The sequence below is a fragment of the Notechis scutatus genome, chromosome 2, assembly GCF_049901735.1.
Source record: "Notechis scutatus isolate UNSWTSFEM ecotype Mainland chromosome 2, rNotScu1.2, whole genome shotgun sequence".
Lineage (NCBI taxonomy): Eukaryota > Metazoa > Chordata > Lepidosauria > Squamata > Elapidae > Notechis > Notechis scutatus.
The window spans coordinates 238078415-238104433 of NC_142010.1; the positions used below are offsets into that span (position 1 = coordinate 238078415).

Consider the following 26019-nt stretch of genomic DNA (forward strand, 5'->3'; position numbering starts at 1 on the left):
TCATTTATTTTTTAAATTAAAATTAAAACCAGGAAAGAGGATGGTGCAATACTTTAAACTAGTGTTTCTTAACCTCAGCAACTTTAAGATATTTGAACTTCAACTATCAGAATTCCCCAGCCAGCATGTTGGCTGGGGAATTCTGAGAACTGAAGTCCACACATTAAAGTTGCTGAGATTGTGGAACATTGCTCTAAAAGTGTAAAATAAAATACCTTCATTTGTCTTCAAGCTGGAAATACTGATAATAATGAAATTAAGGTCAGAATCTTTCAAACTGGGGATGTTTCGTTCACCCCTGTTAACTATGATTTGGTAGGTAGTAGGACCAATTCACAAACACGTAACAAACAGCCTGAATGTAACAGGTCAGAATGAGCTGAAGTTGGATTGGATTCTCAGCTCCCATATAAAAACCTCAGCTGTAAAATATTGCTCAATATGTTATTTTATTTAATGTGTTATTCTTCATCAATTTCATATAATTTCTATTGATTTTTATAACAGTAAAGGGTGAATCTGAAAAAAAAAACCAGTAAAAAACTTTCTTTTATTTCTGAGATGGAATACCTGTTTCCCAATCATAATTTTTTAAATTTCTCCTATCATTTCCATGCAAATTCAACAGTCCTCTGTCATATTTACTTGAGTTCATTATCTCTTTCACTAAATACTATATCAAGCATTTTTGCATTTGTAAACCCTTACTAACATTTCAACTACATTAATCAATGTAGTATTATTGTACTATTAATGTTAACCCTTATTAACATTTGAACTACATCGATTGAATATAGTTTGATATATTAATATATTAATACATATATTAAATACATAGTTAATGTATTTAACATATATATTAAATACATAGTTAATGTTTATAGTATTTGTTCTATATGTTATTTATTAAAATTAAAAATGATTTTGTGTTAAAATATTTAATCTCCATATTATATGTATATGATATATTTTAAAATAAAAGGAAGGGGGAGATGAGCTGGTACTATAGGGGGTTCACCGATATTCTGTTACCCATGAATGATACTAATCAGGAGCCAGTCATTATCTCTTTAAGGTATTATTTAATATGGTGCTGCTTTAGATAATACATACATTAAAAAGTAAGCAAAATGTGAAATAGTAAGATAAAACATTACTACTCAGTATTCTAAAATATTTAGGAAAGAACAGGTGTAATAGATTTAGAATAATGATTGTTTTTCTTGTTGAAATACTAATATTTTGCAGATATATGGCTATAACTTCCTAACAAAATGATAAGTTGTTTTTTACGGCCAGAAATTACAAATGTCCATTTTTAACCTCTTTTTCTTCCTGGAAGGTCTCTCTATGGCTTGAGACCAGAGGCTATGACCATACTGCAGCTTGTAGTTTATACAAGATTGTAGGGCTGACACTCCAGCTGGCTGCATATAATTATAGTGATTGTAGTCTGACAATTGGAGTGTCACTATGGTAATGTGATCAATATTAAAAACAGCACTGCTAAGAGGAATCTCTTATAAATATATCTATTTTTATTCTTTACAGATATGACATCTGCACATATAAAAACAAGCCTTGTGGAACTCTGGGTAAGGTTCATAGTGTAAGCTAAATGAGTATTATTCTTTAAATGTTTCTATAGATAAGATGGCGTCCCTATATTTATCTGTTTATATAAGGATAGATTTCAAAATATATTTTACTTTCAAAAGGGAATTTTTAAATTTTATTATTTGTTATTTTCAATAGCTGAAGTACTTTAGTCTAGAACAGTATTTCTCAACCTCAGCAACTTTAAGATGACTAATGCTTTCAAAATTCCCCAGCCTGCAATGGTTGAGAAACACTGGTTTAGAAGTAATCAAAGCAACATTAAGGGGAAAAGGAAACTTATACTGCTTTCTTCATCATGAAGATTATCTGATATATTTCACATAATAGAAAATGAACCCTTAGGAAAGACAGTGAGAAATCAAAATGTAAATTGTAAAATTGTTGTTTTAGAACATATGAACAGCTGATGATTGCTGTGGTGTCAAACTTTCCCTAACCTGCTAGCATTCATAAAGTATTCAGAAAACTTGTATGCAGTGTACATTTAAGTCACTTTGCTCTGCTTTTAAATTATAATTTGCCACCCCTAATGACTGAATGATCCTGAAATTTCACTAATGTTTATATTCTTGTTTCACTGTTAAGTGAGCTTAAGTATATGTGGGCAAGATATCAAATCCAGTACCTGTCAATAGTGGTGTTCCCCAAGGCAGTGTTCTAGGACCAACTCTCTTCATACTCTACATAAACGACCTCTGTGATCATATTAAGAGCAATTGCGTTCTCTTCGCTGATGACGTAAAGCTGTTCAATACCACAGACAATACTGCTACCCTACAAAAAGATCTTGACTATGTATCCGAATGGTCAAACAAATGGCAACTTCAAATCTCAACAAATAAATGCTCTGTCTTACATATTGGCAAAAAAAATCAGAAAATAAAATACAAGCTGAATAGTCAAGATCTTGTTGATGACCCAAGCTCTGTAAAGGACCTTGGAATACTCACCTCTAATGATCTAAGTGCTAGAGCACACTGCAACTACATAGCCAAAAAGGCATTAAGAGTTGTTAACCTAATCCTACGTAGCTTTTTCTCTGGTAATATCACACTACTAACCAGAGCATACAAAACATTTGCTAGACCAATACTCGAATACAGTTCATCAGTCTGGAATCCACACTACGTATCTGATATTAGCACAATTGAGAAAGTCCAGAAATATTTCACAAGAAGAGTTCTCCACTCCTCTACTCGCTGTAGAATACCTTATGCCACCAGACTTGAAATTCTAGAACTAGAAAACCTTGAATTACGCCGTCTTCGGTCTGACTTAAGCATGGTATACAAAATCATACATTGCAATGTCCTACCTGTCAATGAATACTTCAGCTTCAACCATAACAACACAAGAGCACACAATAGATACAAACTCAAAGTAAACCGCACCAAACTTGATTGCAGGAAATACGACTTCAGCAATAGAGTGGTCAATGTCTGGAATACTCTACCCGACTCTGTAGTTTCTTCCCCAAACCCCAAAAACTTTAACCTTAGACTGTCTACTATTGACCTCACCCCTTTCCTCTAGAGGTCTGTAGGGGGCGTGCATAAGCGCACCAACGTGCCTACCGTCCCTGTCCTATTGTTTCTCCTATTCTTTTATTTTTCTTATATGTAACCATTTCATGTATTCACAACTATGTATACATTTATACTTATTATCTTGTAAACAATTGGCAAATCAAATAAATAAATAAATAAATAAATAAAGATAAAATAATCTGTTCCTGGACAGATTTTTGTCTCTGTCTCTCCCCAATTCCTTACTTGGGAAGCCATGCCTGGCAAAATACCTGGGCCAGGTGGTGTGATCTGAATTTGAACTCCGCATTCAAACCTAAAATCTTTGTCCAGAATTTTCTAAGAGTCACTTAAATACATATGAAAAACCAGTTCCTTCTGGTATATGGAAAGGAGTTCACAAATTCAATCTCTGCATGATTCCACTATGTTCAGAGAGCTGCATTATTACTATCATCTGAGTGCAGGAGTTACATTCTTTCTCAGTTGATGATTAGGACATGAGTCCTCCACCTTCACAAAATTGTTATCCCTTCTCCTTGTCATTTGGAGCATGGGGCAACTAGTTTGCAAGTGGCAGGAATTCCCATATTGAAACTGGGTAGAAAAGGGAAGAGGAGTCTGCAGGCTTCAATAAAAACAGTGGGTCAGCAGTAGCGGCAATTGTACAAAGTCAGCAGAAAGAAGGTAATATTCTGCCAGATACATAAAAATGTTCCTTTGATTAACTCTTAAGTTTGGCACTGGAATATTATTTTGTTGATGACTTCATGCTGTGTTCCAGAGGCACCTGTCTTCCTATTTCATCTTGACGTAAGAATTCTATATTAAATCCCACTGTAATGAACCTAGGGATAAATTAAACTATACTTCATTCACAACAGCCAGGATTAATTTTTCATTTACTTCATCATTTACCAATGTTTAAACCATATATTAACAGACTTAAAGGATAACTATAAAATGTATATGCAACATTAAATAAATAAACTGCTTAGCATCACACCTTTACTATTCTGTTTCTTTGCACTGATAAGAGAGAGGGCAGAGCTTTATGTATGCATATACTGTTAAATGCTAGCTAATATGAGGTAGTTTGGTATATGAAAGATGAGAGTAGATCTTCTACCAGTTCCTGGTAGTAATATTAACTAACCGGATATTTCAAGAATTGGATTTCAAGAACCATGCATGTATGTATTTTTGGCAGTAGCATTTACTATATCAGCTTTTGTTCATTTAATGTTCTATTTCATTATCACAAGTAGTGACTGTTTATGCACACATTTAAAATTATATTATAGCATTTTCTTGTAAAATATTGTGCAGTATAAACTAATACAGATAAATAGATATGTTTATTACTTTGTTTGCCAGCAGAAATATTACACAAATCTATAGAGAAATCCTATTGAAATCCTATTGAATTTAATAGGATTTAGCTAAGTGTATAATACAGGTCACTGACTAAATACAGGTTATTACTGACTAAAATGTGCTACTTAACAAAATATGTGTGAATATTTCAGTTCTTAGTGCACATTTCACTTGTTTTGTATTATATTTGCTTTACATTTCATAATTCCACATTATCTGCTAATGCGGATTTCTTTAGTTATTTTTGATGGAGTCCATCAAATGGCTCGGATGAACTGCTGTTGCTGGGGTGGGGGGTGGGAGTTGGGGTGTGATTTTGTATTTATTTTCCCTCCAAATTTTGTTCTATTGTACTTTATTAATTTATTTGATTCTTTTTGTTGTTTTAATTGTTTTTTTGTTTTAAATATGGTTTTACATTCTGTAAGCCGCCTTGAGTCGCCATGGGCGAATAGGCGTCAATATAAATTCAATAAATAAATAAATAAATAAATTTTAAGGGCTTCTTATAATTCCTTGCAATCCATTAAGACATTGAATATGTTACATAATACTGCTGTCTAGCCAAGTTGCCTCATTTTATATTTGCATCCAATATTTTTGATATAAGGGTCACATTTTCTCATGCTATTGTATTTCATGCTATTGTCTTGATCCAAAATAGTTAACTGAATTTTGATTCCTTCTATGCTATTGACCATGTTATCTGGTTTTGATGAACAATCTGTCTATTATTTTATCTAGGTCACTAATAAAATCTCAACTTGGATAATACAATACAAGCAAGGCAAGAATTAATTAGTTATTCCTTTATCAGCAGAGTTTGTTTTCCATTCAATAGCAGAGAAAGTTCAATTAAGAGAAAGTCTGTATTATTTAACTTTTGCTGGATAGCCTTTAGTTTACTACAACAATAACATCTGGTTTTCAGTCCTAAATTTATCCAATGCTTTTTTTATTAGACATAATTTCTACGCAGTTGAGATTGTAACTAAATTGATGAGTGTCAGTATTTTGTCACATCATGAATATATGCTTATGGAAATCCAACAGCTCTTGAAATGAAATAGGTAGTCTAAAATTTTTTTTGTTTTGTACAAGCATATGCCTTCCTCTTGAGTTGCTGCTAAATCATTCCTTCCTATTCATTTGAGTCTAAGTATCTTCCTGTCCTGTTTCTCCCCTGAAAAGAGGATTTATGTTTGTTCTTTAATTTCAGACACACAAATGTCTCCTCTTGTTTGTGTGTGAAATATTTCTACTTCATTCTTCTTTGTTTTATTCCTCTTTCTTGCAAACTACTGGGGTTTACTGGCTCTCATTTAAAAGTGATATATCCCTCCTTCCTGATAATATAAAAGTTCAAAAATGTATCTCAAACCCTTTGTTTTGTAGCCAGAAGACGTACAAGATATCTGTTTTACAGATCAGTTGGTCCGCTTCCTCAGTGTATGTGTTAGAATTATAGGACTGGAAAAGTGCTTGATGGTCTTCTAATCCAACTCTCTGCCCAAAGCAGGAATCATCATGCCATCTTGGACAAATGGTTGTCCAATCTTTTTGAAAATCTCCTCCAATCGAGCATCCAAAGCTTCAGAATACAAGCTCTTCCACTGCTCCATAGTTTTCACTATCAGGAAATTCCTCCTTATTTCCAAGTTGGAGCACCCTCCAACACATTGCTTCTTGTCTTACATTCAGGTGCTATGGAGAATGAACCAATATCCTCATGCATGCAACCCTTCAAGTAGTAGATAATTGCTATAATGTCTCCCTCAGTCTTTAGTTTATTTAACTGTTCTTCATAAAATTTAGCTTCCAGACCTCTTACCATTGTTGCTGTGGTGAAATCTCCAACTAGACTGGGAGGAGGGATCAAGAGGGAGCTAAGTTTAGAGTCATTGTACTGCACTAAGTAGTAAGAATTAGAATCCTTGAAACCTTAACTTGCCGTTCCTGAGGGAATGCAACCACTCTGGCGATATTTTTGTAACCTAGTTGACTAGCAATAAGCTACTGTTGAGACTCTTCATGAGTGGTTTTGTTTGCTTTTGCCTGACAGTTTGCCTGACACTTCTCTACACTCTTTCTGAGGCCCTTTTGGTATTTGTATGACCAGAACTGGATTCAGTATTCCAAATGCAGCTAAAATAGTGCAGTACAGAGTGGTGCTATCAGTCCCCTTGATCTCCCTGTTGATGCAGCATAGGACTGATTGACTTTAGATGATACTGAATCTTGATGCATTGAATTCTTCATCTTCCCTGCCTAATTTCTATATATAATTGTTCAAACCAAGAATCAAGTAACTTTTCACACAGCCTTTCTAGTCTAACTATATCTGCCAACTCTGATGACATCTCCCACATTATAGCAACAAGTGAAATCAGGAGACTTACAGCATACTGCAGCAGTCTTTAGTAGAACCAAAGCGTTAGTGTAGTTTTAAAAAAGTACATCATGGGGTTTTTAAAAACTTATTCCATGTATTTTATGGTTTCTGGAATTTTTGTACTATGAAAAACAGCGGGATAATACTGCATAAATGATGGCCTGGGAATTAGACAGGATCACCACCTAGAGTTGGAAGCTTTTCCATGGCATTGAACAGGAATTCGACTCCTAATTGCCAAAGATGTCCCTCTGTGAAAGAAAAATTACATATTCTAAGAAAAAAAAAATCAGAGTCCCAAGAGAAAAAGTACATAAAGCAAAAAGAGGGAAGAAATAGAATAACAGTTACAGTGGCAAAGTTCAGAACTTTGCAGCGCAGCCCAAACAGAGAAAAAAATAGACCTAAGAGGAAAGATAAAACAATAGTCTGAACAAAGTGGTTTAAAACTGATCATTTGTTGGGTTTGTTGGGGTTTTTTTAAGCATGATTATAGGAATTATTCTAGTCCTCAGCTATAAATGTGAATTGTGTTCATTATATTCTAAAAATGTTAACAATATTATTTGTTCTGTAGAAGCAAAAGGCATCAGTACATACTTTTGTCACAATGGGTAGAATTTAGAAAACGGAATGCTATCATGTTGTTATCTTTAAAATTACTGGAAGGAAAACATGATTGTACCCTTTTTCTATCAGAAATTACAGTTGGTTGAAAATAATTTCCATCTACTTTAGCAAAGCTTGTTTTGATTACTTTTATTTTGCTCTACTCAGGAGCCAGTAACTGTTATGTAAACTAAACATATACTTGAAGATAAAACATCAGACTACCATCATTTCTTGTCCATACCTAATTGCCTGGAAGCTAATAGAAATTATCTATACATATAAAATTCTTAAAAACACCCAAAATTAGGTCAGCTACAGATAATAATGCCATACATGTATCCAGTTAACAGCTTTTTGCATACTGTAATTATAATCAAGATAACTAAGGGGTTAGAAATGGCTAGCAGAGAGGATATATGTATGGTTGAGGTAAAAATATTTTCTAACTTGTTTTATACCAGTTATTCTCAGACTAGGTATTTCTTGGTATTTTATATACCATAGCTTCTATAACTGAGCATGCTAGTTGAAGCAGATAGGAGACAGAGTGCAGAATATCTGGGGAGATCAGTTGGAATCCTGAATTATAATAATCTGCCTTGAGGGCAGAAAAGATATAAAGCTAAAGTGAAGCCATGAAATACTTGCGATTTATTCTTATAGAAAAGAGGAGTCCAAAATTATTTTTATTTCTTTTTTTCCTTTTCAAACACAATTGAGTTCTAAAAGTATTCTTTTTATACTTTTCTGTAACAATATTTTTGCAGCATACATATCCTTAGGGATGTACATTAATGTTTTTTCCAGATAAGCATACAGTATTCTGAGAAATGTATCACTAAGGCTGCAAAAGATCCATTATCAGTAGTGATAATTGATTAGTCCTGCATTAAAGTATATCATGTACAGTACTCCATATGTAAATATCTGAAGCTTTTCATTCATTTTACATTTTTAAAGGCACGTGTTTCATGCTGTAATAAAAGAAAAACATGATAGTGAATACAAATTAATGTTTCTTTCTCTTCAATTGATGTACTGAGGGTTATTTTTCTCTCATAAAATTTCTCTAGAATATACCTCTTGGGGATTTTGGGGTAGCTAAAATGTTACTTGTATGTTTTATGAACCCACTAAACTTAAAACCATTCTTTTTGGAAAAGTAACATAGACACATTTTGCTTTCTGCAACCTCAAAAATGTTAAAATAGAAATGCTTGCTTGAATTCCCTCTCTTGGCTCAAGTTACTAGGTGGTCCCAAGTTACCAGAAGTAAAATTTATAAATCTAACCCCTAGTCTAGACATTTTCCAGCAATGACTGCAGTTCAAAAAATATTAATGTCTAGCTGGCAAAGTGAAGTTCCCCCCAGTGATTTTGTAAGGACTAAAAAGTTAACCTTTTGCCAACTGCTGCTTTTAGGCATGGAGGTTATTAAAAAGAATCGAGGCATTTATAACTAAGGCTTTTAAAGACTGAAACACGTTGGCATGACCTTTTGTGTCTCCCTTTGTTTGTTCAGGCTTGGCCTCTGTTGCTGGAATGTGTGAGCCTGAAAGGAGCTGTAGTATTAATGAAGACATTGGCCTTGGCTCTGCTTTTACCATAGCCCATGAAATTGGTCACAAGTGCGTATATTTTTAAACTTTCAATACATTTAGTTTAATTATCTTAATTTGCACTCTTATCTTGGCTGCCTTTTCTGTTTCCTGATTATTTTTGTTGTTTGATTTCATCAACCATTTGATCTTGAAAGAGTTATTACTGCAGCACACATATATCATTGATGTGAAATTGCTTCTAGTTGTGTCAGTTTAGCATAAAATCACTGTTACAGTATAATAGCACAAAGTAAATCATATAAGCATGGAGTAATACTATGCAACTATGCTGTAAAATACATGTACAACTATGCTGTAAAAACAGTAGAGTTCAGGATATATGTTTTGAGACTGAACTCAAAAATTGTTGCTTACTTTTTCATTTCAGAATGAGATTATAAGTATATAGTTTATAACACAGAGTTTCAATTGGAAACACATTGAAAACTGCTTTAACCATGTTTAATTTACATGATTTAATCACATTATTTTTAACTGATCATTTTCACTGTTGGTCCTCACTGTTGCAATACCAGGATCTCCTAAAAATGAATGAAACTAAAGTTTACAAATAAATAGACCACTTATAGTAAAATTTAATAAATATCATTGGACTTTTTGAATGTTGATGCTCTCTATTTATTGTAGACATGTGCAGTCAAAATGAACAGAGCTTAGATGAAGTTTTGATAGTACTCACCCTTGATCTGCACAAACCTGATTAGATGTTTCAATTCACTTGAAACTTCCTGCTAGCACAGTCATATTACCAATATTATCAATGAGTAATGTGTAGGTAGGGGATGTCAAAATATGTCCTGTAACAGAATGACCTTAACCATGTGATACACTAATCTAATCCAAAATGAAACCCAATGCAAATAATGCAAGTGCAAAGTGTTAATTTTGTCATTATCTTTGTCATTATGGTTTGTACCAGATGCTTAATCTGGGAGGGCATGATCCATAGTTTGAGAATTCTGTTGCAAGTTCATTTTGATCAGTCCAGACATGGGATTTACTGTTGCTAGTATTTGATGCCAACATCTTGCTAATACCTAAAATTCAGGAACAAAGAAGCAATGGCTTTTAAGAAATCTGTATGTTGCCATATATAAAACATACAGCTTGCTAACTACACAGAAAATAAAATAAAGAGAAAGCTTGCAGTTTTTAGGTCAGCAAAGATAGTTTAATTTTAGCTAATGTTTTAGGAAGAAAAGTCAACTGAAGCCAAATTTTGTGACATTATTTTTTTACACTTTAGAAGTCATCTTGGCATAAAGAAACAAGTCACTACAGCCATTCCTAGTAGCTTATTATTCTATTGTTACATTTAATACTAAAGGCAAAATGACAGTTATTATCTAATACACATTTAGAGAGGAATAAGTGTCATTGAATGACAGTTATAATCTAATACACATTTAGAGAGGAATAAGTGTAATTGAATTTAGTAGAATTAATTATACATGTAGAAATTACAATTGAAACTCATCTAGAGTATTCAGTTCTTTTTTCTGTGATATATATTAGAAATCTGTATCTCCATTTCTCTTTCCTCACTATTTTGATAAAAGTAATAAATCTCTATCATGTCTTTATTTTCTTCTTTTTACAAAGCTAAAAGGTATTACCATCTTTTAGATGATGAAACTAAATAGTTTTCAGGAGTTGTTGCAAACTGCTTCAGGGAATTATATGCTAGATGTCTTTCAAATTTGTAATGCATTTTATTTTAGGTCTTTATTTATTACAAGTAATTTGACATACAGTGTAAAGATTTCTTAAAATGTCAGAAGAACATATGCGGGACTGGGATAAGGAGGTATAATGAATAAAAATAGTATTTTTAATAGTTTTTTCTCTATACTGATAATTCATCTCAGAAAGTGCAAAGCAAGACTTTGATATCTGGTATTGAGAGCAAAGTTCAATTCCAATTCTATATCCTTTCAGTTCTGACATAAGGGAACATAAGTTGGTGCTGAAAAGGAACCATGAAGAGAGAGTGATAATGAAGAATTTCAAGTGGAAATCTTTATTGTGCACATTTCCCATGCATCATTATGGAATAGAATAGTTTTTCCAGTTTCAGATATGTTGAAGGTTGGAATTAATGTACTATTCTAAGGGAGCAACAACAACAAACCAAGAGAAGGAAAATGGAAAAGATGGGAGTTATAGCAGTGTGACAATAATAAATTGTTTGGAATTATTTCGAATCAGATAATCTAGCACAGAGATACATTTTAGTCTCTATTTTTGTCCTTCCTAATCTTTCCAATATATACATATGTATTTTATGGCTGGAAAAAGTATTTATTTTAATATATGGAGGATCTTTATTTAATGAATTTATGTCCCATATTTCTGTTTATTCCAACATTTTTGATAACTTACATAATACAGACTCTAATAATAACAAAATAATACAATTAAAATTAAAACAAGTAACAATTAGAAGCTTGATGAAAGACATACTTTCTTTTATTTATCTAAGAGCCAAACACAACTCCTTTAGGGAGAATATCTCATTACTAGAGAGACCCAAAGAATAAGACCCTTTCTCATATATATGATGGTCAAGCTTCTAAAAGAATGGACAAGACTGTTGCTCTAAGTTCCAGAGCATTTTCATAAATGAAGATGCAGTACCACAGGCTTTAAGTCATTTAGAATCATAAAACTAGCACCAATCCTTTTAACTGTATAAGACTAGCACCAATCCTTTTAACCAATTAAGCAATTGCTAGCTAGCGCAGATATTTTAATGTAACTCCTGTCTTACATTAGTCAGCAGTCTTCTGCATTTTTCACCAATTACAATTTGTAGACATTGTCAAAGGTGCATAAAGCACATTGTGGTAGCTGAAAAGACTGTGATCAAGACATGAGTGATTATCACTACATCTGACCAGGAAGGCTCACAGCATCTTAATCACAATAGTTAAAATATGCTCCTTGCCAGAGCTGCCATCTATAAATCCAATGGTAGCTTGTGGAAAAGTGCTCTTCCAATTCAAAAGAACATCTTCCTGGGGGAGAACCACTTATCCAGATCAAGCTTTACTTTAACCACAGAATTTGACGTTATACTTTATCCAGCCCATTATTGATATTCAAGGGTACTGATTGCCTTGACATTAGAAGGCAGAGAGCCCTAGATTTGGTATCCTCAGTATACTGGTGGCATCTATTCCAAAGACCAGAACTACTGCACGATGAGCTCAAATCACAGTTTTGCCAAAAAGCCCATGAGGTGACTATGGGCAATGGAAGTAAAAGCTGACAAGGAGAACTAGAAAAGTCATACTCCCATTTTACTTTCTGGTGTTTCAAGCCAAATGTTCAGCAATAAAACATAGTAGAAGGAAAGGATTTAACTATGGTTTCTATTACAAAACCATTGTTTTCTATGAAGTTTAAATTCAGCCAATTTTGAATAACACTTATGAGAGTGGAATAACCTGTAGCAGAAATATTTGTAACTTGATGATTAATGACTGTGTTAAAGTATCTCAAATATTAGAACAAGATGACAAATTGTTAAAGGAAGACATTCTTGGGTTATTTATATTGCTGTAGTCCAATTTACTTCAGTGCATCTGAAACAAAAGAAGAAATCAAATAATACATATGACATTCAATATACTGCCAGGCTAGCTTTTATTTTTTAAAAAAAGTTAAAGTCAAGTGTTTTGGAAGCCAATATGCATTTGGGACTGTTATGTCTGGGAATGCAATCTTGAAAAATTTCCCTTCATTCAGCAAATAGCAGTAAAAAATACATACTCACGTTTTTGTTAGAACTGATGAGTATTTTCCCGCTACCTTTTCTAGTGGATGAGACTATTTTTCTACATTTAAAAAAAGAAAGGTACTTCTGAATAATTTCAAATGATATATATTGTTTCAATTAGTATGAAATATTATCTAGTTTTTTAAAAAACTTCTTTTAACCACTTTATATCTCTTGATTTGTTTTATCCTTATGTGAAGGTTCTAAAATGGTAATCTTCATTGGCACTAAATCAGATAGGATTATGCTGTAAATGTAGTGAAATTTGTACAGTGAAATGAACTATATAGACATGCTAATAATTTTGTGCTAATAATTCTCATATGTAATTTATAGATGGTCCTTTATTTACTTCTCGTTCTCTCAAAACATTTTTCAGTATTCAGTTGATATGAAATTTTATACTGTATTGTTACATTTGCTGTTTCATATAAAAATATAGTTTCTCTTCCCTTCTTTCTGATAGTTTTGGTATGAACCATGATGGAATTGGAAATTCTTGTGGGACCAAAGGTCATGAAGCAGCAAAACTTATGGCAGCTCACATTACAGCAAACACCAACCCCTTCTCATGGTCAACCTGCAGCAGGGATTATATCACCAGTTTTTTAGAGTAAGTATTCTCTCATAGCAATTATACATTTGGAGGAGGGGAATTCACCCATATTTATACCGTGCTAGTGGGAATAACAATGCTAGGCAATGTGTAGTCATAAGCCCCAATCCAGAAAAGTATGCAGAGTGGATGATCAGCACTGTCAAGATTTGCTCATACTATTTAGCTGTACAAAATCAGAAAATAGAATGGAGTAGAAAACAGGAATCACTACAAGATATCATTTAGGATAAACATATTAAATGTTAATACTGACAGTGCTACCCATCATAATGCAAGAACTCCATCTTCAGGTCTTGGATGTCATTGTACTTTTATTCTGCCCTCACTATATATAGACATCATATGTCATGTTGTGAAACACTTGTTTTGCCTCTTTATTTAACATGGTTACTTCATTCATATGATTAAATGACATTTGACTTTAGCGTTTTATATGATCATTATTATTTGACAGAGCAAATATGTGTAGTGTCTTCTCTTCTGTAAGGTTTGATAAAGGATGCATGTGGAGAAAATTTTAGTAAAATTTGTTTCTAATTTAGCATTGATTTTGGGGACAGAATTGAATTTATTAATAGAATAGAAAAGGTGTTGTGTACTTTGAGATAAGTATCCCAAATTACATCATTAGAAAATATAATTTTTCCTTAAACATTTATTATTAATAAATGTTTAATAAAGTAATAAAAGAAAACAGACGGAAGAGAAGGCTGAAGGAGGCAGGGCAGACAGGAAAGCATGAAATAGAGCTGAAGACAACATAGTGAGAAAAACAGAAAAGAACACCCAGGAACTCATTTTTTTTTTTAAAAAAAAATGGCTAGGTATGTTTTGCCCTTCGGTAATAATAGAAATTAATTAAATGATAAATTTATATCTATTTTAGATCCTTTTTATAGACCACTAGGGATTTATGATTCTTTAATAATAGTAGCAACAAAATGTAACTTTCCCCTACTTGCTATAACTTATGTTATTGTAAAGAAAATCCTTTTGGGCGTGGAATACCATTAGTTTCATTTAGTCTTGCTAGCTAACAAAATATTCCCTGGCTCCAATTTCTGTAACTCAAAGTAGATTGTTGTATCAGATCCCTGGTTAGTTGAGTAATATGTTATATGTGTACTTGAACCCGGTTTATCACTACTTCTTCGTTTTTACCTTTTGCAGTCAAATAAATTTACCTGAAAGAATTATTGTAGAATTGTTATATTCCAACAGAAGAGAATATTTAATAGGTCCAATAAGTTGAACTGAGAAGTCCTTGGTGTTCTCTAAGCTTGGTTATTTGCTTACAGAGATTTCATTACCTAACATCTTATATTACCTAGTTGGGTAATGAGACATCTGCAAATGTTAGATTATTTGAAGACCTAATTATAATGGTTAGTTTTGTTTATTATTCATTTCTGTTATATATGATTTATAGGTTGAGAACTATTCTTATTTCCATTCATGTTATTATGGCAAGATTTTGGGGTCAGATGGATGATTGTCAATCATTCAGAACTTCCTTAATTACTTTGTACATTATGTGTATTTGATTGTGGCCACAAGATGTTTCTGCATAAATATATGGATAAAATGTTTCTCTTTAAGGGTTTAGTTTTGAGCCTCAAATGAAATAGTTTTCTAACTGAGTTATGTAGAAAAATATCTGCATTCTTCAAAAAGATTTGTTCCTATATGTATTTTATCCCATTTATGCTTAAAATGGTCTTTAAAATGTAAGTTCACAAAATAAACCTTCATTTAACTAGAGCTAATAAGTAGGAATTATGTCAGTCATCTATTGAGCTCATCTACATGCTGAGTAATTTTACCTAATTAACTACTATAAATATACACATGAATAACTCTTGAAGTTACTCAAATGTTCACAAAAGTAATGTTAACATTGAAAGTTTTTTAAAAGTATTAATCTGCACCTATGAATGAATTTTAAACACTTCTTTTCTTAGCGTGCATAAAGTTTGGAGGAAATGTGGAATTTAAGTTAGGGTTCAAAGTTTGATCATGAATTCACTGATGGTTTTCAACAAATAAATTTTATTTGACATTATCTACAAAGAGAAAAAATCCTGTGAACTATCCCAAAGGTACTTTTTCAAGAGGCAACTGGACTTTCCAGTTTTCCTTTGAAGACGTTTTGCTTCACATCCAAGAAGCTTCTTCAGCTCTGACTGGATGATGGGAATTCCACCCACTCACTGGTATAGGTATGTGGATGATACTTGGGTCAAGATCAAAACATAGGAATTGGAAGCATCCACCAAACTTATCAATTCTGTGAACAGATACATCAAATTCACACAGAAAGATGTTAAGGAAAATATTCTTGCCTTCCTGGAGTGTGAGGTACACATTAAGTAAGACTGAAGTCTTAACATTGACATTTAGAGAAAACCCACTTACAGAGATCAATATTTACATTTTGATTCCCACCACCTACTGGAACACAAAATAGGAGTCATCAGAACTCTACATCACCAAACTGAAAACTTGCCTACCAGCAAAGATGAAACAGAACAAAAACATATCAAGGAAGCCCTCAGAACATGTGGAAATTCCAAGTGGGCTTCATCAAATCTCAAGACCCTACAGGAGTTCCTCCATACAGATAATGTAGTCATTCCATATGTTTCAGGTATATTGAAAAAGCTCAGGAGAATTTTCAGCCAACATAACATACGTGAACACTTCAAACCCAAGAATTCACTAAAGCAGAAGCTTGTCCATCCCAAAGATAAAATATCCAGACAAAAAACTGAGCAATGTGGTATGTGCAGTACAATGCAGTGAACCATGTGTAGATGGCTTCATCACTTCATAAGCGCATGGCATAACATAGGAAAACAAACACATCGGGACTAGATTCAGCTCTCTATCTCCACTTTTTTGAAGACAGTAAAGTCCACATTTTGGACAGTGAGGACTGCTGGTTTGAAAGAGGGGTCAAAGAGGCTATCTAAGTCAAAATTGAACAGATCTCTTTCTTCAGAGGGGGAGGGATATGGTATCATCTATCTCAGTCTTTTCAACAGTTCCAAGAAGGCTCCCCACACATTTGCACCACTCAAGTGACCCTGATGGCACAGATAAACCTCCAGGTGACCTTAACAACTCACTAAAAGAATGCAAATGACCAGCTGTCTGCAAGGAGTATAAATCCTTCCATTCCCCTCTATCCAGTCAGAACTGAAGAAGCTGGTTGGATGAGAAGCGAACGTCTTCAAAGAAAAACTAGAAAGTCCAGTTGCCTCTTGAAAAAGCACCTTTGGGACAACCATGACCTGGATGACTGAGAATCTCCATAGACATCATGTGAACTACTAATCATTGACATGCATGACATGCTTGATGGGTACACAAAATACCATTTCATGAATAACTTGCAAATGAGAAGTTATGAATTAATGATCCATAATAGGAAGGCATTTCTTCTATCTATAATACACATGTATTTACATAGGTGTAAATGTGGTTAGGACATTTATTTTTCTTCAGATCATATAAATATTTCACCTTTTTACTAAGGAATAGTATTCCTGGATTATTTTTTTATGTTGCACAGTTCAGGCCGTGGTACTTGCCTTGATAATGAACCTCCCAAGCGTGATTTTCTTTATCCTGTGGTGGCCCCAGGTCAGGTGTATGATGCTGATGAACAGTGTCGCTTCCAATATGGAGCTACATCACGGCAGTGTAAATACGGGGTAAGAGCTCTAAATCCTTATACTATATTAACTGTCCCAAGTAGTCACTTATATATATTTCATCCTGACATAAAAGTTTATTAACGCATAAAGTTTATTAACACATACTAGTTTTCTGCTAGTAATTTGATTGTGTTATTATTTCAAATAAGACACATCAGTTTTTTATGCTGCATCTTTTGCTTGAGTTGTTTGTATATATTCTATACCTAAATGTTTGAACTGAGCATTTTTCCTCAAAATCAGTTGGGTAATTGTAGAGTTCTAGCTAACTCAGAACACTCAGTTACCTGTAGAAATGCTGCTAATGATAAGGTTTAATGACAATGTTTAAATACAAACCTCAGGATACATCTTTCTTTAATATGAAACAATTTTGTATAGTAAACAGTTTTAATTATGTTATGTATTATCCTTTTTTGCTTTCTGTCATGGCATTATTATTAGTGATTGTGTGATTATCATTATTAGTTAACCACTGCAATAATTAGTTTATTGAACTCATTATTACAGTTATTATCATTGAGTTGGGTTGTGAATGTATTCCATCTCATTCTTTAATAAAAGAATTGTTTATTTTATTTATTTTCAAAATGCCATTCAAAAATTCTGAGTCTCTTCCACATGCATTAAAAACCAACAACCAAATACAGTAAGGTTATTAAAAATCATCAATGCAAAGTATTATTTTACTAATACTTAAGAACAGCTTGAAATAGCATCCAGTGGTTTTTATAAGCTAAAACATCATTTACAATGATTCTGTCACCAGTAGGTTTTAAATATGAAAATGGTATTAAAATGGCATTTTGTAGATTTGTTGCCAAGTTACATATTATTTTATATACTTTTTAAATAAAATGTTTTTTGAATGATAGTGTTTTGTCAGGTCTAAAAACTACATATAATAATTTACCTAATCATTTGCAATAATCACTTCTTTTAGAACCACAGTACAAAAGGAATTCATTTTTAATATCCCTAGGGTGATAAGTACAATATTATTCTTGGGATGAATTTTGGCAATTCATATAGCAATGGATTTAAAAGTTTTTTTGTGGTTGGCTGACTAACTGTTAGCTTTTGATTTTTCAACAAAAAGCCTGTATTGTTTCTGTTTAAGTTTCTTCTTTCTTCTTTCTTCTGCTTCTGTTTCTGTTTTTCTTCTTTTGATGTCCACATACTTTCATAAACTCTTTTCGCTTAGCTATCCCATTTTAGGTATATTTAATAATAGAAAGGTGCAGTCATTTGACTTTATTACATGAAATATCAACATGAGATATGTTTGACATTGAAAAATCAGCAGTATATATATTATCTTTTTGAAATAGACTTTTTATTAGCTTCTCAAATAGTGCATTTATCTGATTTTATCGTTGCAACAATTTTGTAGATAAGTAAGATTTTAAAATTCATAGTTGGTACAAGATCACCCAGTAATATGCATAGTGTGTGGTCTAAACTAGATTTCCCAGGTTCTAGATTGACCCTGTTAAGTATTGCACTATCTTGGCTCTGAATTCTATACCACCTTCCCTTCTTAACTAGTTTTAAACTAATAAGAGATTAAAAAATAATCCTTAACTGATGTTGGTACAAAAACAACTCACATTAGAATGGTAACTTGTCTTGATTGGATATTTGCAGGCTGATATAGTTACCTTCTTCCAAGAGATTTATAGTTTCTCTATAGTTGGATAGAAAAGATTATATTCTTTTTTGCAGAGTTTTATGTGGCAAGGACCAATGCCATTTTTCTTCAGCTTTTGTTTTCTACCTTTCTATTCAAGGTTTTCTGCCAACTGTCTGAAACGTAGAAGTAATACTTAGGATGGAGACTAGCGGTCAGTTCCTGGAGTTCTTCGTGTTTTGACATTATTCATTATTTTGAAATGACATTACATTATTTTTTAAAATGAATTGGAAAGTTTCAGCACAAAACACAATGATTAAAATTTGCACTGGAACAGCTCCCTCATAACATATCTTGCTCATCTTAAAAGGATTTAATAGCTGTTTATTTAGTTACAGTATATGCCCAATGCAAATTGCATATGTTGATATCTAAATGACTTGGTATCTAGGTATATTCCTGCCCACAAATTAAGACCAAAGATTAATTGGTACATTTAAATGTCATTGTCTCCATCTGAAATATTGCTTATATGAATAATAGAGGAGATTGTACTGGCAGTATTTTCTCAGCTATGCAATCTTCCTTGAGAAGGCATTTTCCGCTTCAGTTTCATAGTTTTTTAGTCCCAGACAAAATCTGTATTATCCATCTGATGCAATTAAAAATAAATAAACCCTTTTTGTGTACTAGAATTTACTGATGAACATTTAAACTAAATATTTACTTGCTGATTCTTTTTTCTTATAGTTATTGCTTCAGCTTCTATTTTAATTAAATGATTTTTACAAGCATATGAATTCTTAAATAAAAGAATTATGAATGAGTCAAATGAACTACGAACTTAGTTTATTTCAGAAATATAGAAATAAAAAATACTGTATCATATAACTTGCCAGGGATTGTGTTATTTAGACATAATTTCTGAGAGTAACAAGAACTTCTTCACTTCTTGTAAAATCTCCATGAAAATGTCATAGAGAACAGTTGATTGATTGCATAATCACTTTGTTTTTGTCTCTTAACAACCACATAGTTAGATTTCCCCCCCAGGAATAATAGTTGAATACATAAGGTAATTTACCTGTACTATAGTTAATATTCATGATTTCTTTTTGCTTTTTGTTGGATTACTCCATAGTGATGCAGGATTTGGAGATTTGAGGAGCAACCAGTACTTTCAGCACTGCTGCTATAACTGTTATTTACTGATTTTAAATTTCTAAAAAATAAAGACTGAAATGATATGATCTTGAGGAATGCAATTAATAACTTCAATGTAACAAAATATAAAAATAAAAAACTGTAGCCCATCTATGTTAGTATATCATTTTATTCATTAGGCCTGTTTATGCACACTTCAGAAACAAAATGAAAGAATTACTCCAGATTTTATACAAGCATTTTGCTGCTTTTTAAATGAGATGAACCTTGGCCTGATTTTGCACACGGTGCTGTTGGTTAAACAGCATCCTTTTTATAGACCTGGTAAGGTTGAAGTGTATTAATGAAAGGTAGAAAAATTGGGTTCAGAATTATCAGCTCATAACAAATGTGTTTGTTTTTGCTTGCTTTACATTTACAGACTTAAAGCTGAGATGTGAAATATATATTTTAGAACTAAGTACTTTATGCATATGGTTGACTTCTTATTGTACTTTTGACTATCTGTAAAATCTTTGCAATTAGTACTGAAGTTGACAATAGAGTTTGGGTATTTCTATTTCACAATTCTTTCATAGTACTTTTCATAGACCATTGGCAGGTTGTGTGTGTGTACCTTCATATATTATTCAGATATATATTTTTATAAACATACATTTATTTGTAGTGAAATCAGAAATACAGTCTAATCCTGTTACGATCTATAAATGTCAGATGTTTTATATATGTTTGTTATTGTTTGTAATTTCAGTACAATAGTGCCACCTAAGCAAGGGAAATTATGAAGCTTATTAATGGAGATGCATGCTATCCCTGAAAGCATTCTTCTCTACATAATTAACATGAGTAAAAATATTCTGAAAACTGCTGAATACTTCTTAGCCATTTGAGATAGATCAGGTGAGGAAACACACTCCAAAGGAACTACTATAGCTTACTTTTTATCATTGAATTGTTTATTGGAAAATTGACAAGAGTTTCCCTTTCCTTTCCTTATATACCCAAGAGAATCGAGATAGGTTAGATTTGAATTTCTTCCTCTTTCCTTTCATAGCTAAGCCAGTGGTTTTGTACTGATTGCTATATCTTTTCTTCAAAGACTTTTAATGTTTCTCTAAACTAGAGCTGATAGATAGAAGCATTCCTGGCCTCTGGATTTTAGTTTTCTTATAAAGTCCTACATGTATCAAATATTTAGAAAAGGAGAAATGATCACATAGAAATCTAGAACACAACAGTTTTATATATTTTTAATTCAATGGTCAAAAGGGAAGTTGTTATTACTTTTATTGTCAGAGTACAATATGATATCACTGGCCAATATTTCTTGCCTCAGTTGCTAAATGTAGTGAGAGCATTATGGATTTTGCATCCACAAACCCTAGTAGATAGACAGGAATGTATTCTAAAATAAAACAAAGGGTTGTATCCATTCTACCACTGAATCATTTTCATAACTAGAACAAGGAACAAAGTATTTTTAGTAATTCCCATTCTTGCTACAGCATGCTTGGTACCTTTTAAATGAATTGATAATTGATGGTGACATTATTTTCTTTGATGAAATCAGTGCTGATATCTGGGATATTGGGCCAGATTTTCAGTGGTGATATAGAATTATGAAGACCTTGTGACTCTGGACTAGGGATTTCTAGCAAGGGTCTAAGACAGAGGAAAGCCAAATGGTTCTAGAAAATAAAGGAAACATAAAAGAGAGACTCTTTCCACTGATCAATGACAAATGAGCAGCTGAGAAGTTTATATTATATTGCTACTCTGATTATTGGCTTTTGGCCAGTATAAGTTACCCAATCAATAAAGTTGAGGCCATACCCTCTGAACAAATTGTCATATGCCTTCTTTAGGTTTCCTTTGCCTCTTCCCCTACAAGTGGTATGGAGAGCCTAGATTTTTGCATTGTTTGCTTCTGGCTAGTGCTTTCAATTCCTTGGGAAAATTGTTGTCAGTTCTACATAGTTAAATAATTATAGATCCATTTTTGAAGTCTATTTCTACTAAAATTATTGTATTAATTAAAATTATGTCTTGACTTCTCTTTGATGATACCTAGTAGTTTTTCCTATTTATCTTCTATTTCCTGTCTCTAAACTTTAGGATTGCACTAAAGAATTTCAGTCTACACTACTGCTCCTCTCTTAGCTATCTTTGAAAGGACCAATCAGGTCTACTGATACACTGCATAGATATTTGAGGGTCTGAAAAAGAATCTTGGTAATGATCACATCAGTTTGGATTACAATAGCAAGATTGGTTGCTTATAATGCAGGCTAGGTCTCAGATGCTAGTTGACAAGTCAGGGCCTAGAAATATATAATAAGTCAGGGCCTAGAAAGAAAAGCTGAGAGATTCACAGATTTGCTAAGGTTCAGATAAGCACCCAATATATAGGAAAATAAGATGAGAATATGATTTTCTTTTTAGTTGGAATTTTAAATTAGATACTATAAAACCTTCAGCATGTATGAATTGACAACATGCTGCATCGCTTCATAATGAGCATTTATGAAAATGGAGCATTAAGATTTGTGATTTTTGGGTGCTTATCTGAATCTAACTGAGGTTCATATATCTTTAATATTCACCCTCATATATATAAAACACAATTAACAGCATGAAACAACTGAGGGTGGAAAAATACTAGCTGGATATTTTTGCAGCTCTGAATTGGAAATATAATATCCAAGTATTTTTTTTAATGCTCTGTTTTAACAAATGCTCATCAAGAGGTGCAGCATATTAAATATTAGCATATACTGAAGGAATATTTTGAGATATTTTAAAAGTAAACTGCAATAATTTTCCAATGATATGTTTTTATCATTTATTTCTCTTCTTATTTTCTTAATATTGTGAATAAAACATTTGTACATCTTTTTCTCTTATGCTAAAACTTTACATATGGGAAATAATACAGCATGTTGTTCATCATACAAATAATGATAAATGGAGGGGTCTTGTTATATTATTTATATTATTCAGGAGCTTTAGAAATGATTTAATATACCTACTTGTAAAATTCTGCATGACTTATGGAAAGAGGCTCCACAATATATAACATAAAAGCAAAAAGAAGATAATTTGATTTGCTGTTTTTTTTCTCTAGATGGGTTCAGCTTTCTTTAATTTACTGCAAATACAAGCTTCCGAATTCCAAACTGAAGTCATGGAGCCCTAACATACACCGTTACAGGTTGTGATCTATCTTGTCTTGATCTTGTGAAAGGCTACAACTTCAGTTTATGTTTTGACTACGATTGCCCATATTTCTCAGAGAAATGTTTGTTTTTACATGCACAAATGCAGGTTCTGATTTTGAGCTGATTTTCTAGATTTCAAATTTTGCTTTCTTCAAGAAAATAATTTTTAACTAAATTCCTTAGAGAATAGGATTAAAATCCATTTGAAGACAGTGAGTTAATTTCTACTAGAAATTGGAAATAACAAAGGCTAAAATTACTTAGAATGGCAGTAGTGAATCAAAATTTTAATTTGAAAATGTAAGATTTCTTGATCATTTTCATTCTGGGTCTCATCTTTCTAGGCTACTCAAATTTTTCCATGGTAGATTATTAAACAAAGTCCTATTGAATTGTTATTGGTAAAGTAATATGTAATCAAATTTAGGGTATTAAATTTAGGGAATAATACAAATTCATAAACACAAAATCACAATGATTATTTTAAACATCTCTAAACTTGTCTTTTCCTCAAAAATGTGCATAAAATTGTTAATATTGCTATAAAATGAAAATATCCTGGTGAGTATTGGTTTCATATGTTAAAGAATATATATTCTTTGCACCATTTAATGAATTCTGACTTACATTTTGCTTCCAATTAATTATTCTATAATATTCTTACAATATCTACTGAGCAATGACCAAGAGTTGTCAACTCAGTGATGATGCAAAACACAAATTTATTTTATTTATAGATGACTAACTGATAATTTCATTAGTGTTGGAATAGCCTTTTTGTTGACACAAAAAATCCTAGAAAAATATTAATTTTCTGAAATTCTAATTAGACTTACAGGAATGGAACCCAACTCACTCTGAAGAGATTTTCCAAAGAATATTTGGAAGGTGTTTTTTTTTTTTTTTACTAATTCATGATTTTAATAGATTTATTCAGATTTTTTTTAAAAGAACCTTTATTCTCAGAATATAACATATAGAAGATAATATTTTTAAATTACACATTTTAAGGCAGGATATTTTTTTTTACTTCTTTATTATTTATTTTGTGCCCTACTTTTCCATCTCTAGCACGCACAAGATGTCTCAGTACAAATTTAAAAGATTTAAAAACTAATTACTATATAAAATGTAATGGTATATGGGAATGACCTTGCGAGATGGTGAGAAGAGATTGGCCAAGGAAACAATCAGATAAAAGGCAATTTAGTCCATACCAGGAATAAGGGCAGGGCAAACAGCTCAGAAGGAACCTTCTCCAGTTCTAAGATTTTGTTAATGTAAACTTACAATAAAGTAGAATTTGCTCAACTGACCGTATTTCCTGTCTGATTTACCTTGCAAGACTGACACCAATCTTGCAAGTCGAAAGTACATTTCTTCCCCTCCTTTTACAGCTTAAGAAACCTGGGAGAGTTCCTTCTGAGTTGCTTACTTACCCTGCCCACATTCCTGCTGCAGGCTAAATTGCCTTTTATCTGACCTCTTGGCAGTGTCTCTTCTCCCTGTTTCCCATGGTTATTCAACTTATCATTACATAAAAATTTGCAGCTACATAATTTTCAGATCTAAGGTCAAGGAAAACAGAAACGGCGAATCAATTAGGATGTTTGAAGTAATCCTTAAATTCGTTTTCATGCTTCCAAATGTTTTAGAACTGAATGTATGACTTAACATGCAGATGCATTATTTAAAAAAAAAAAAACCTAGGAAGGGCAAAAAGTGAGAAAGAATAATATTCAAGAATGTTATGTCTTTAATAATGCAATGCAATATATCTGTGGCAAAGTCAGCACAAAAGTAACCTTTTAAATCTCATTTTGGAATAAATCTAAATAGTATAGATTTGAATGAAAGTATGTAATTGAGATACAAACTTAATAATTTATTGTTAATTGTTATTGTTAATACAAGCATGTGTTACAATACAGATTGTATAAATAATTTGCAGGCAAAAAAATCCTATTGAATGACCTAAGTATGAAGGTATTCCTATTCTCCAGAGAGTCCTCAACTTATGACTGGTCACTTAATGACCACTTGAAGTTACTTGAAGTTAGAATTGTATCTTACATGTATGTAAATCAGCAATTTAATTGTTAAAAATTATAATAGCTAAAATAAATAAAAACAGGTAATGCTTTATTATCTCATACAATGCAGATACTTGATTATCCTGTATTTCTCTTACCAATTAAAGAAAATACAAAAATATTAAAAGTTGCATCTAATAATAACTATTTTAATGTTTACTTTTATCAGTTAATGTAAATATAAATTTTAAAACTTTTTGTTTTTCTCAAATCAGATATCAAAATGGAGTAAATGTAATATTTAAAATTGATTTCAATTGAATTGAATTTTTAGGATATTTGTAGTATTATTTACGTATTTGGATTTAAAAGCTAAAATATGTCATAGCAAGAATTATCTTTTCTTGTGTCCTTAAATAAAGTCCCCTTTATTTAATATAACAATATAATGTAATCAATCTTCTTATGTGCAAATTAAACTAATACTAGAGTAGTAAAAAAAACACGTGATAGATGTTTTAAAATCTGATTGACTTCCCAAATAGATTATTAAACATCTCATCTATTCTATTTTACCAAGGACCACCATCCTGAGAAATAATAGCACTGATTTGAATCAGAAAGTAATTATTTTAACCAAATTCTATTTCAACAATTCATATTTTGGTATCTGCAGCCACTTTTCCCACTTCTGAGTTCAGTC

General features: G+C 32.2%; 1 protein-coding gene across 4 annotated transcripts in view; it reads left to right on the forward strand.

The window, feature by feature from the left end:
• Positions 1-26019, forward strand: part of ADAMTS6 (ADAM metallopeptidase with thrombospondin type 1 motif 6) — a 142072-nt gene that overhangs the window by 52854 nt on the left and 63199 nt on the right. For all 4 annotated transcript variants that reach the window (XM_026670542.2, XM_087958364.1, XM_087958365.1 and 1 more), the window contains 4 exons: positions 1552-1595; positions 9050-9155; positions 13397-13543; positions 17124-17265. In XM_026670542.2, coding sequence (XP_026526327.1) covers positions 1552-1595; positions 9050-9155; positions 13397-13543; positions 17124-17265 — 439 coding nt within the window. The remainder of the gene's footprint in view (positions 1-1551; positions 1596-9049; positions 9156-13396; positions 13544-17123; positions 17266-26019) is intronic.